A 13,126-nucleotide genomic window follows, 5' to 3' on the forward strand; every position below is an offset into this window, starting at 1 on the left:
GGAACTGATCCTGAGTCTAAGGAACTTTGGAAAATGATTACCAATGCATCCGTAATTTCCAGGGCCACCTCCTTTAGTACATCTGGACCTGGGGATTTGTCATCCTTCAGTCCCATCAGTCTACTCATCACCGTTTCCTTCCTAATGTCAATCTGTTTCATTTCCCCTGTTACCCTATGTCCTTGGCCCATCAATACATCAGGGAGATTCCTTCTGTCTTCCTTAGTGAAGACAGATCTAAAGTACTCATTAAATTCTTGTGCCATTTCTCTGTTTCCCATAACAATTTCACCCAATTCATTCTTCAAGGGCCCAACATTGTTCTTAACTATCTTCTTTCTCTTCACATACCTAAAAAAGCTTTTGCTATCCTCCTTTATATTCCTGGCTAGCATACGTTCGTACCTCACTTTTTCTCCCCGTATTGCCTCTTTAAGTTAAGTTCTGTTGCTCCTTAAAAACTTCCCAATCATCTGTCCTCCCACTCACCTGAGCTCTGTCATACTTTCTTTTTTTTTAATGCTATGCAATCTCTGACTTCCTTTGTCAACCACTGTGGCCCCTTTCCCCCCTTTGAATCCTTCCTTCTCCGGGGGATGAACTGATTTTGCACCTTGTGCATTTTATCCCAAGAATACTTGCCATTGCTGTTCCACTGTCTTTTCTGCTAGGATATCCGTCCAGTCAACTTTGGTCAGCTCCTCCCTCATGGCTCCATAGTTTCCCCTGTTCAACTGCAACACTGACACCTCCGAGCTGCCCTCATCCTTCACAAATTGCAGATAAAAACGTATCATATTATGTCTCAAATTGCAGATAAAAACTTATCATTTCTCTGAAGGTTTTTTGAATTTTCTTCCCGTTTAGAAAATAATCTATGCTTTTGTTCCTTCTGTATTCCATATACCACCCCTTCCTTTCCCCATTCTCCACATCTGTCTGTTGCATTCCCCAACCTCCCTTCACCCTCAATATTACCAGCACCTCCATCTTTCTTCATAGCATCTGGGAACCTGGCCCAAAAGTCATCAATTTCATTACCCAAATCGTTGGCATAAAATGTAAAAGAAGCCACCACTAGTCATCGGCCACCCAGTCTAAGTATATTCCACTAATTACTTTCCTAATTTCCCGCCATTTCCCTCTTTATTCCAGGGCACCAGAACATCGTGAACTGCTGTCACCGGCATGACTGAAGGCGCCGAAGGCAGAGGTGATCCATTGACTTCAACAAAGAGCAAAGGTATATGTCTCATAGACAATAAATTAGAGTATGACCTTTGATAGGACGCTTTGCAAAAAAAAACATATATATGCTTTACAATTTAATAGGGAAGATGGAAGAAGGAAGGGGACAGGAGAAGGGGGGCAGATACAAGATCGACAGGGATAGGGAGAGGGGAGTGGAGCTGGCTGACGATTGCGGCTTCTGGTGTGCCTTGAAGAAATAACTGGGCGAAGGGCCTCTTGAGGAATGTTCGCACGGGTGGCAGGAATGGACGGAGGATAACAAGTGGGTCAGACGAGCGAGTGAAGGCCGCGTGGATTTCAGTGCCAGGCGTACGGGCAAAAATCTGCTCCAGGAGGCTGGGCCCAAAAGCAGACCCTGCCCCTCTGCAGGCAGGAGGTAAGAGGAACGACTATCAGGGGGATATTATTCTGGGGTGGGGTGCAAGAGAGGAAATAGCAACGGGTGTGAAGGGCCGAATGCCTTCCCGTGCCGTACTCTTCCGCCTCTATCTCAATGGATCGTACCTGGAGTTTCAATGCGAGGGGAGAACGCCGGGAATGCGAGGGTGGTCGGGAGGTAGATGTGGATGTCGGGGAGAAAGCTGCGAAGGTGAAAAAGACCGAAGGTACACCAGTCACCTGGACCAGCTGGACTAACCTCAGAGTTCTGAAGAGGCGGCTAAAGAGATTGTGGGGGGCATCCGCAACGATTTTTTTTCAATAAAAACGCTGGGATTCTTCAGGACTGGAAAATTGGGAATGTCACTTCACGCGTTAAGAAGGACCAGAGTCTGAGGAAAGGGTGTTATAGGCCAGTTATCCCGGCTTCAGCTGGCGGAAAGACGTCGGAGCCTAAGGATGAGCTTTCAGGGGTACGCGGTGGCACGTGATAGAATAGGCTAAAATCGGGCCTGTGCTTCAAAGAGGAAGTCTTGCCTGACAAGTCTATTGAAATTATTTGATAGACAAAGGAGATACAGCGGAGGTTGTTTACCTGGATCTTCAAAAGGTCTCTGACGAGTTGCCGCACATGGGGCGTCTGAAGAAAATAAGAGCCCGCATAACTGCGGGGGAGGCTCTTGCATGGATAGGAGATTCGCTGACTGGGCGGGAGGCAAGGAGTGGGGAGAAAAGCGGTCTGTTCTGGCAGGCAGCTGTTGACTAGGGGTGCACCGCAAGGGTCGGAGTTGGCACGGCTTCGTCTCACGTTGCATGTGAATGATTTGGACGAAGGAATTCGTTGCCTCGTGGCCAGGTTTGCGGAGGGTCCGAAGACAAGTGGAGGAACCAATAGTTGTTGAGGAAGAAGGGTGTTGAGGAATTGGGAAAACGGGCAAAGAGGTGGCAGACGGAATATAATGTAGAGAAGTGCATAGATATGCACTTTAAGAAATGGAATAAAAGGTGTGGACTATTTTCTCAATAGGAAGAAGTCTCAAAAATCAGAGGCGCAGAGGGACGTGGAAACCTCAGTACAGGATTTCCTAAAGGTCCTCACAGAGTGAGTCCGTAGCAAAGAAGACAATTGCAATGACGCCATTCATTCCGAAAGGACTATAATACAAAAACAAGGATACAATTGTGAGGGATCATAAGGTGTGGTTACAGCGCACTTGGAGAATTGTCAACGGTTTTGGGACACATACTGTACTTGTTGGGTTTGGAAGAAGTCCAGGAGAGAGGCACAAGATTTACACCAGGAATTCAAGTGTAAACAGGTGAGCAGCGTTTGGTGGTTGAGGGGCAGTACTCGCGGTAGTTGGTGGCGTTCCCATTGAAACATGTCGGATATAGAAAGGTGTAGACGAAGGGATGTGGAAAGGTTGTTCCCTATATTCGGGGAATCCAGGACCAGGGGGAACAAGCTCCGAATTAAGGGGAGTCCATTTAGAACAGAGATGAGGATAAAAATAGCAAGACGGTGTGTGGTGAATCTGTGGAATTCATACCTGCACGTCTCTGTACAGGCCAAGACATTTGGTAGGGTCCTTTTTTAAACAGGACGTCAAAAGTTAACTGCAGAAGGCAGGAGAATAAATCATCCATTATGGATCGGCGGGACAGACCCGATAGACCTAATGGCCTAAACCTGCCCCTATGTCGTACGGTCTAGCAGTCTTTGTTACAACGAAGGCACAACAGTGCGTGTATTTCATTAGGAGCTTGTGCTGAATTATTATGTGGCTAAAGAACTCCCAAATGTCTGCAGATGTACTGCAGAGCATTCTAACTGGTGACGTCACGGGATCCTGGCACGGGAGGGGCGGGGCTTTGCACAGGATCAGCGAACGCTGCAGCCAATTGTATATGTAGCCAGCTCCAGCATGGGCACTAGATTTCCCAGCACCGAGGACATCTTTAAAAGGCGCTACCCCCAGAAAGGCGGCTTTCATCGTGAAGGGCTCCGAGCACCCAGGGCATGACTTTTTTTCTCATTGCTCATCACGCAGGAGGTACAGGAGCCCGATCTCTCTCTCTCTCTCTCTCTCTCTCTCTCTCTCCTCTCTCTCTCTCTCTCTCTCTCTCTCTCTCCTCTCTCTCTCTCTCTCTCTCTCTCTCTCTCTCTCTCTCTCTCTCTCTCTCTTTCTCACACACACACACACACACACACACACACACACACACACGTGTTAAAATTAGGAAGGTGATATTTCCCTTCTGTCTGCATGAACACGTATTGCTGAGAAAAGGGAAATACAGATTTATGGCAGTGTCGTGGCGTTGTCAACCAAATTTATATGCCCGGTTAAAAAGTACTCTGATCACAGGCTAGGACTTCAAATCCAGGCAGAGCAGTGAAGACATTCGGGTAACAACAGACTTGCGGTCCTGGACGCCACATGGATAGGTTTCTCAACTGGGAGCTTCCAGGTGGCAATATTGACCGAGATGCCGCGCTAAAAATGACAGACGAACAAACGATTGCTTCTGTTTTCAGAATGTTATAATGACCAAAAATCATTTTCTTCTGTAAGTCCGGACTTCGTGGATAAGGTGAATATATGTATATTGCAGGGTGTATGAAATGTTTGTTTCATGCTGGACCATCTCTCTCTTTCTCTCTCCCTCTCCCTCTCTCTCTCCCTCTCCCTCTCTCTCTCTCTCTCTCTCTCTCTCTCCTCTCTCTCATCTCTCTCTCTCTCTCTCTCTCTCTCTCTCTCTCTCTCTCTCTCTCTCTCTTCTCTCTCTCTCTCTCTCTCTCTCTCTCTCTCTCTCTCTCTCTCTCTCTCTCTCTCTCTCTCTCTCTCTCTCTCTCTCGCCGATAGGCAGTAGATCCTCTCTTTAATTTCTCCAACTTCATCCAGAGAGCCGAGTTCTGTAGTCAGCAAACCCCGGGCAAACTTAGTAGATTTAAACTTTTCGAAGGTGATTGGCGTATTTCTGAGGAAAGGTGGACCCAGACGTGCAACCAAAGGGTTGTGCTTATGGGGGATAATCCCTGTGTGATTTGCTGTCATCAACTGCAGGGGATCTTCAGAAGGTCACCGCGCGTGAGCAATTGGACATATTTAATCCTTACGACTTTGCAGCCTGCTGTCGGTCCGTGGATGTTTTCTATCACAAACTAACGAAATGTTCATCCAGTTGATGAGCCAGTATACACTCACCAAAAACAGTCCTGTTCCAGTAACTCTGTAAATCATGCGATGACCAAACCAAGCTAAGGTTAGGGTCCAGAGTTGACTCCCTCCCCCACGTGAACTATGCTGCTAATGAGAGAGAGAGAGAGAGAAGAAGAAGAGGGGGGAGGCATCCTGCTGCAGATGAGAGAGAGGGAGACATGATTTAATATTATGGCTCCTTGGCTGATTGCTTACCTTTGCTCCAAGGACTTTTGCCTGCTTGTTAGATTCCTGCAGAGACAGCAAGGCGGAGCCGGTTTGATGGACGGCCGGAGTGATGCTAAAAAGCAGGTCTGCTAAGACACAGGGAGACACACCAGGGAGACACACCAGGAAGACACTGAAAGTGCGTTGTGTACCCACGAACAGGTTGGGGTTTGGAGGGTCGATTCGGGGGAATCGATCAGAGGCTCACAGTGTGTGAAGGTGCGACGGGTGGGGGCTTGTGTGTGTGTCCACCCTCGCCTGGGTGGTAGGTCTACCATTGAAGAACGGTCGTGTCTGGTATGGTCGCAGTCGCTGACCGCAACAGGCAGACAACGGGAAGATCGACGGCAACGGCATCACCTCCCCCCCACCCCCTCCCCCCACCCCTCTCTCTCTCTCTCTCTCTCTCTCTCTCTCTCTCTCTCTCTCTCTCCAACGTTACACCCGAACTACCTCGACCTGAACTGACCTGAACTGAACTCTGCACCATCGTAAGACTATCCATTTACCCCCTAGACTTTGAAAGAGCTTGGTTTTGATTCCTTTTTCCACACTTCTGTGTATATCTTTGCTAACCTGTTTCATATATTTGCATTTTATAGTACTGTATTACTTAGTTTACGAATGATGCATCATCAATAACTCTAAGACGTGAGTTAAGGTAGGCTTTTATTGGCTGGAAGAAAGAACAAGCAGCAAGCGACCATCACACAACATCCTGGAGACTGAGGAAGGGTCTGTGCCTCCAATCGCCTTTATACCGGGGTCTGTGGGAGGAGCCACGGTCGCAGTCAGGGGGGGCGTGTCCAGACAGGTATATGTAGTTCACCACAACTAATAAACACTATTAGTTACAGTAATACCAGACTCCAACGTGTATTCCATTTCTGCTGGTTCGGTGAGCCGGTTACGGGGTACGTGACACTCAGGACTGCGGATGAAGTTGGAAGGCAGACTCTGAGCTCAGGAGTCGCTCTGTCCTAAATTGCCTGGGTAACTATATTTAATGCTTTCTCCAACCACCCCCCCCCCCAACCAACCCCCAGCCAGGAAACGTACCCTGATACGGAATATCTTCAAATGGTTTACGCCAGTGGAATCGACAACGGAAGGGGATCAGGACCGGTACCGGCAACAGCAGAAGAAGGCGGGATCGAGGACGGTGTCCTTCCGGAAAGGCGTCCAGCGGTGCAGAGCCAGCCCGGAATTTGTGCGGCGGCGGACGACGGTGCTGCAGTGAGCGCCGATCCCAGCGAAGAGCCGTTACCACTTAAGGGCTCGTTTAACAAGAAGGCGTCAAGTTTCCGACAGAGAATTGGTGAGTGCGATGGGACAGACGGCGGAATGGGAAGGTTGAGAGATGAGCGCAATGGAAGTTGGGGCTCTCATGGGAGGAATGGAGCTGGGAAGCGGGAAAAAAAGGCGGAGGGACCGGTAATGAGTTATGAAACTCTTCCTCGGTGCTGGAGTATTCGGGTGACATTTGATCATACCGCTCGGTGGCATCTCTTTGATATTAAAAACAAAGATGTCGCCACCCAGATGGTGAGAGTACTTCGGGGAAGCGTGTGTCACTGACGAGTAGAAACCTTAATGCCTACCCCTCCCGTGTTCTTGATAAGCTGTCGGGGAATGCGGCCGATCCCGTGAAGGAGCTGAGACAGCGCCGTGGAGCAGGTATTAAGGTCAGTGACGATGTAAGGAGAGCCCACTGCTTCGGGGTGGGTGGTAAACATGAAATATTGGCGCTGTTCCCATGAACATGCCGCCGTTTACTGCCAAGTACTTGCATTTCATGGGGTGTTCCATGTTCAGCCTCTCTGAATACTTGTCAGGCGGTCTACGTCGTGGAAACGAGACGTGAGCAGTAAGGGTGGAGGGTTGTAAAACAGACGACAGTGGTCAATGTCGATAGTGTTTGGAGTACAGCTGGCTTTCTCATTTTTGATTCATAGTTCCAGATACCACATTCTCAGAGTTCCTCTCAGACTGGAGCGAAGAGCAAGTGTTTCAGCTGACAAAATTCTACAACCCAAGACTGAAACAGGCGATCGAAGAAGGAGTTGAAGGTCTCAGCTGGGAGCTAAGATACCAGGAGCACTTCACTGGACGAGAACATGAGGTACGTGGGGAGGAAACCGTGACGTCCGTCTTATCGTATTGTCGCGAGATCAGGAGCTGTTACGCGCGTGCTCTTTCAGAAACGTGGGCTCCCATGCACCATCAATCTTCGGTGCTGCCACTCGGCGACGTGTGCTAGCTAACTAGATGTGCTGTGCGCTGTGTGGGACTCCACGCACTGCATTTTGCAACCCTGGCCTGGGTAGAACGATATTTTGTTCAGCAGCTGTCGGTTTAAATGACAAGGCTGAATTGAAACGTAATTTGAATTTGAAGTGGCGCCATCAGCCGAAAGGGAGACGAGGGGTAGACGCATTCACCTTTTCACACTCCTCGGGCCTGTTTCATGATATACCGGTATTCATCTCGGGTCAGTTTCTGTCCCAGAGTTCCCGGCCTTAGGAATGAATCCTATGAAGTGGGGATCATTGTCGGCGTTCGTTCGGGCCGAGACCCTTCGTCAGGACCAACTGAAAAGGAGAGAAGTTTCAGTTAGTCCTGACGAAGGGTCTCGGCCCGAGACATCGACAGTGCTTCTCCTACCGGCCATTTTGTGTGTGTGTGTCGCTCGTAATCAACACGGTGGTTCACCTGAGTCCATGGACAACCGCCGCCCAGCTCAACACACAGGCTCCTCGCAGACATCATGGATCGTGGAGCAGAACTTCCCTGATCGCTCCTGGAAGGTGCTGAAAAAATCCCATCGGTAGTAAACACTTTTCTTTCGAACACCTTTATCCTTAATATATCGTAAACGGCGCAGTTCGAGATTCCGTTCATTTAACCCTGAGTAGACTTTTGGGATTTCCTTAATCTTCCCTGACAATGATAATCCCTCGACTACTGTTTCCGTCCTGATTTCCTTTTGTCGCAACCCCACATTGTCTATGCACCCAAACATCCTCACCAAATACTCCTTCCAGTGCCATGCGTCTGCACTGTAACTCTCCGTGGCCGCAGTATTAGCTACTTCCAGCACCGAATAAAGTTCACACTGAGTGGATGCTCCTGGTGTTCTGCTGATCTTCGATGTGTTGTTCCGTTCACAAAAGTTCTTCCGCGCACCACTGCCCCGAGCGGCTCCCTTTGTCTCATTGTCGTCTTCCTGTCAGCTTGAACCAGTGTGGCCGCTCTCCTCTGAATTCTCTCGTTAAAAGCAAAGATGTTTTCGTCAACAGGACAGCACTCAATGGATTTCTTTTAACGTCCCCTTTTCTTCCTCTCGCACCATTCTCTGTAAGTAATTTAGGCCCGCTGTGCGTAAAAAAATACTCGGAGATAAAATGATTCTCAGATACTCAAACCTCCCCGCTTGGCACCTACACACATTACACTGTCGAAGTAAATAGATTAAATTTCTTCCCCATTCGATTTTTTTTTTGTCTGAACGACAGCTGAACCTCTTGATCATGTCGGAAAGACTTATGCATTGAGTTGCTGCCGCATGATTGACTGATTACAACATTTCATTATCAAGTGTGCAGGCAAACCGAATCATGTGGCCACTGACTGTTGTTTTTCAGCCATCCAGAATCACTAACATTCCGGGTTCATTGTAATTCCATCTGTGATATTTACTATTGACGTCATGGCCTCATTTGAATATCCTCGAGGTACCCGCCCTATTTTCTGCACTGATGGTTCGAGTCGAAACACAGTCATGACCTCCCAGCAACGAAACAGATATTTAATCCCTCTTTCAGGTCTCCGTCCTCAGACAGTATCATTTGTTGTCCTTTTCAGAGGATCAGCGTGCTGGCGCAGAATGGAAACCGGACAGAGAGCTCAACGCGATTTCTCACTCTGGTGGCAGGGAAAGGCTCTCGGGCCCGAAGGGCAATGTGGGAAACTTTTGCTCTAAAGAGGGAAGAGTTACCGAAGTTGGACCAACATCTTGAAAGACATCAAGAGCGAGGTACGGAAATGTAACCGAAAAGAGCAATGCAGTCCTGCGATTGTCATTACATTAATCATATCCGGCTTCACGATGGTGTATTGATTTATGCAGGTCCCGATCTTCATCGATACGTGGCTGTTTCCCGAAGCATAAATGAATTACCCAGTGAACTGAAAGGTGAGCAGGTTTTCAAACAAACATTTTTTTGAGAAACTTTGTCCGATTGGAGAGGTTTGTTTAGAGGTCGGCAGAATCAGAGAATCAGCAATTCCAAAGCTGGGGAGGGGGTTAGGACTACATTTGACCGAGCAACGTTCCAGTTGGAGCAGATTCCATAGCGAGTAACAACCGGTCAATTTTGTGACACCACTGAACATTTTACACTGCATTGTTGAACTGACACATTGCGAATCCCATATAAACCTGACAGAGTCTGGCCTGATATACCAAAGTTATTTCCCATGATAGGGGAGACTAGGACAATTGGGCACGACTTCAGGATTGAAGGACGTCCATTTAGAACGGAGATTTCGGAGTAATTGCTTTAGTCAGAGGGTGGGTAAACCTGTGGAATTTTGTTGCCCACGAGAGGCTGCAGAGGGCAAGTCATTGGGTGCATTTTAGGTAGCGATAGATAAGTTCTTAATTAGTCAGGGCATTAAAGGGTATAGGAAGAAGGGAAAAAGGGGCGGACTGAATGAATTGGCGGAGCAGAATCGATGGACCGAGTGGCCTACTTCTGATCCTATATCTTATGATCTTATGGTCTTATAGTCCTGACGCCTGAGTTCCACATCACTCTTACATCACCGTTCTATTGAAACCGTTTTCTTCATAGCGCGTCCGATACTTATTTGCAGATTACGTCCCAAACGTTGAACGACACAAATGAATGCCAGGCGTAGCTATGATTCATTCACACTTTTTTTTATCGGTTCTGTGTGTTGTATTAATATGCAAAGTGTCTTTCTCCTACATTGCTCAAACCCTAAACACTTTTTTTTTAAAACTTGAGCCCTTTCTTTTCCTGACCCGTTCCACCGGCAAAGAGCGAATGTGAGATAAAGATGTCTTCTACATTTTGCTCTTAACTCACCCCCACCCCCTGATTCGACTGACTTTGAACTCAGACCATTTCCCAAAAGCCCAGATAGTGCATGGACAAGGCAGGAGCAAAGCTATGATCTCAGCTCTGAATACAGCTTTCTCTGCTGATGAACGTCGTTCACCTCCCATGTCAACTCTATCATTTTCATCTTTCACCGGGAGATGGCGCATTCTTTCATAGTTTTCCGCTTTGACGTCCTTTGTCCTTGCACCTGTAATGCGGAGCGCCCCCGAGCCCCACACAGGCAAGCAGTTGAACTGAAATGGAAGAGCCTTCTCCGCCGTCTCCCATTCTGCACCAGCAGCCTTAAGCCGCATTGAAACTTGCCCTGGTGTCACCCGTCACGAGCAGTCCCTTCAATCTCTTCAGCGCTCCTGCCCAGCTGCAAATGGAGGCTGCGAGTGCTTCCTGTCTTCTCGGTTCCACTGAAAGGTCCCGGACCTGGATCTTCACATGTGGTTTCTCTCTTCAAAAATGTTACCCGACGTGCTGAGTCTTTCATGCAGCTCTGGCAGATGGAGGCATACGCACATACACAAGCTACTCCTTCCCCAGGAACCAAATTGCCCTTCTCCCCGCGCTTGCGCGTTAGAGCGGCACCGTGGATCGCAGAGACGGGTCTATGGCAAGAAAAAAGTTTTTTTAAGTGAGAACGACGGTCCACGATAGGGTAGGAAAAAACATAACAAGGTATGAAGAGATTGTTGCCTTTCACAGCTCAGTTCATATCAGAACGTGAAGTGTATATTGGCTGTGTTTACTGTCGAGTTTTATTGCACAGGACATGTTTACGGTCGAGTTTTTATTGTACAGGACATCCAAAGAGACTATTACCATTGCGACTGTAGTTTTAAAGAGTGAACATTCTGTAGGCGTTTTTAACATTGTTAGACTAGACATCTCACATTGTTGGCAAATTCTCTCTCTTCCCATATAAGACGTTGAACAGACGCACAAAGAGGCAATGCGGACGCAGACTGAAACACTGAGAGTGAGCACGATCCTGGCAAAGGAGAAGGAGAAGGTTTTCCAGCTGGTTGATCGATACGCTGAGCTCACGGTCATTTCTCCTGTTCGAGATTGGAGACTGGTGGAACATGAGCTGCTGGCAAGAGGACGGGACCGTGCCGAGCGGAGGAAGAAATATCTGCGGGAAAGAACTCGAAATAATCCGGACTGATCACTTCTTCCAGAGATTGCTATTCCCGGCGTGAATCCATGTCTGGATGTTCAAACGGCAGTTGTTGGAGTCGCGGGGATCGGGAAAACAACAATGGTAACAAAAGATTCTTCACGACTGGGCCACGGGGAAAATATACCAACAATTCCAGTTTGTTTTCAGTTTCACGTTCCGAGAGTTAAACTCCATTAACGGTAGAATAAACCTAAAGCAATTGATTTTGGATCAGTATCCTTACTTTGGGAATGTCCTGGGAGAGATATGGAAAAACCCAGAGGGATTGCTGTTTATATTCGACGGTTTGGATGAATACAAATGCAAAATCGATTTTGCTGACGGTCAGAGAGATACACAACCTCAGTACCAGTGCCCAGATCCCGACTGGCGGTGTGAAGTGTCGGACATTGTGTACAGTTTAATCCAGCACAATCTGCTCCCAGGCTGTTCAGTGCTGGTGACCACCCGCCCCACTGCATTGCGTGAATTGGAAGAGGCAGGCATCAGCGTTTGGGCTGAAATACTGGGATTTTCTGCTGAGGACGGGAAAGAATATTTCAATAAGTTTTTCGAAGATCAGACGGTGGCGGCCGCTGTTTTGAAACACGTAGAGGAGAACGAGGCCCTGTACGTTATGAGCTACAACCCCTCCTACTGCTGGATCCTCGCTCTGGCACTGGGTCCTTTCTTCACAGGAAGAGTCAGGGACCCGCAGCGGGTTCCCAAGACCATCACCCAAGTGTACTCCTACTATGTTTACAACATCCTGAAAAACCACGGCCGGGAGATTGAGAACCCCCGTGAAGTGTTACTCAGGGTTGGTCAGATGGCCTTCACAGGAGTGTCTCAGAAGAAGATTATGTTTACGGATAAAGATTTAATCAAGAACCGAATACAGCCTTCCCAATTCCTGTCCTGGTTCCTGGTGGAACTTTTTGAGATAACCCGTTCTACCCGGCGGGTGGTGTACACTTTCCCACACGCCAGTATACAGGAGTTTGTGGCCGCACTCGCACAGTACCTGAATCCACATCCGGGGGATATCCTGACCGCCCTCACCGAAGTCAACAACACGGCCGATGAGCGATTCGAGGTATTTCTCCGTTTTGTCGCTGGTCTCTCATTCCCCGGCTCAACCCGGGGCCTGGAGGAGCTTCTGGGTCCGTTTCCACATCAAACCACCTGCCGAGTGATCGACTGGCTGAAGTCGAACGTTGGCCGTGAAACTGGAAGAGGAGGGGTTAAATCTGGAAAGAGGAGACTCCTGAACACGCTATACTGCTTACTGGAGTCCAGGAATACCGGGCTGGCTCAGGCCACGCTGCGGTCCGTGGAACTTCTTTCATTCCGTGGATTGGCAATGACGCCGACTGACTGTGCGGTCCTGAATCGTGCTTTCCGGTTCAGAGAGACAATAAAACGGCTCGATTTGCAGGGCTGCCACATTCATTGCGAAGGACTGCGGCGGCTGGAGCCCGAGCTGCACAAGTGCCAGGAGCTGAGGTGACTTACTTCTTTTGTTGTTGTTTTACGCCTTCTCCAGATGGTCGAAGGTTTCCGCTTTTCCGTTTCTGCCGAAGAACAGCAGAACTGGTGAACGGGAGTGGGGGGGGGGGGGGGCGGTCAGGTTAGCCATGCTGTGTTTGAGTAGCGGCTTGACAAGAGGGGAAGTGGGGGCGTCCATCTCTTTCCATTTTGTTTTGTATTGGAACCATAGAGCATTACAGCACAGAAACAGGCCAGCCAGCCCGTAGGAAAATCAG

The 13,126-nt window shown here is 48.5% G+C and overlaps 1 protein-coding gene across 1 annotated transcript in view; it reads left to right on the top strand.

Moving 5' to 3' along the window:
* Window positions 1-11,627: 11,627 nt before the first annotated feature.
* LOC140721445 (uncharacterized) overlaps window positions 11,628-13,126 on the top strand; it is a 60,649-nt gene continuing 59,150 nt past the window's right edge. The window contains exons 1-2 of the mRNA XM_073036265.1: window positions 11,628-11,665; window positions 11,781-12,866. Of these exons, the coding sequence (XP_072892366.1) occupies window positions 11,628-11,665; window positions 11,781-12,866 (1,124 nt within the window). The remainder of the gene's footprint in view (window positions 11,666-11,780; window positions 12,867-13,126) is intronic.

The sequence above is a fragment of the Hemitrygon akajei genome, unplaced genomic scaffold (assembly GCF_048418815.1).
Source record: "Hemitrygon akajei unplaced genomic scaffold, sHemAka1.3 Scf000055, whole genome shotgun sequence".
NCBI classification, from domain to species: Eukaryota; Metazoa; Chordata; class Chondrichthyes; order Myliobatiformes; family Dasyatidae; genus Hemitrygon; species Hemitrygon akajei.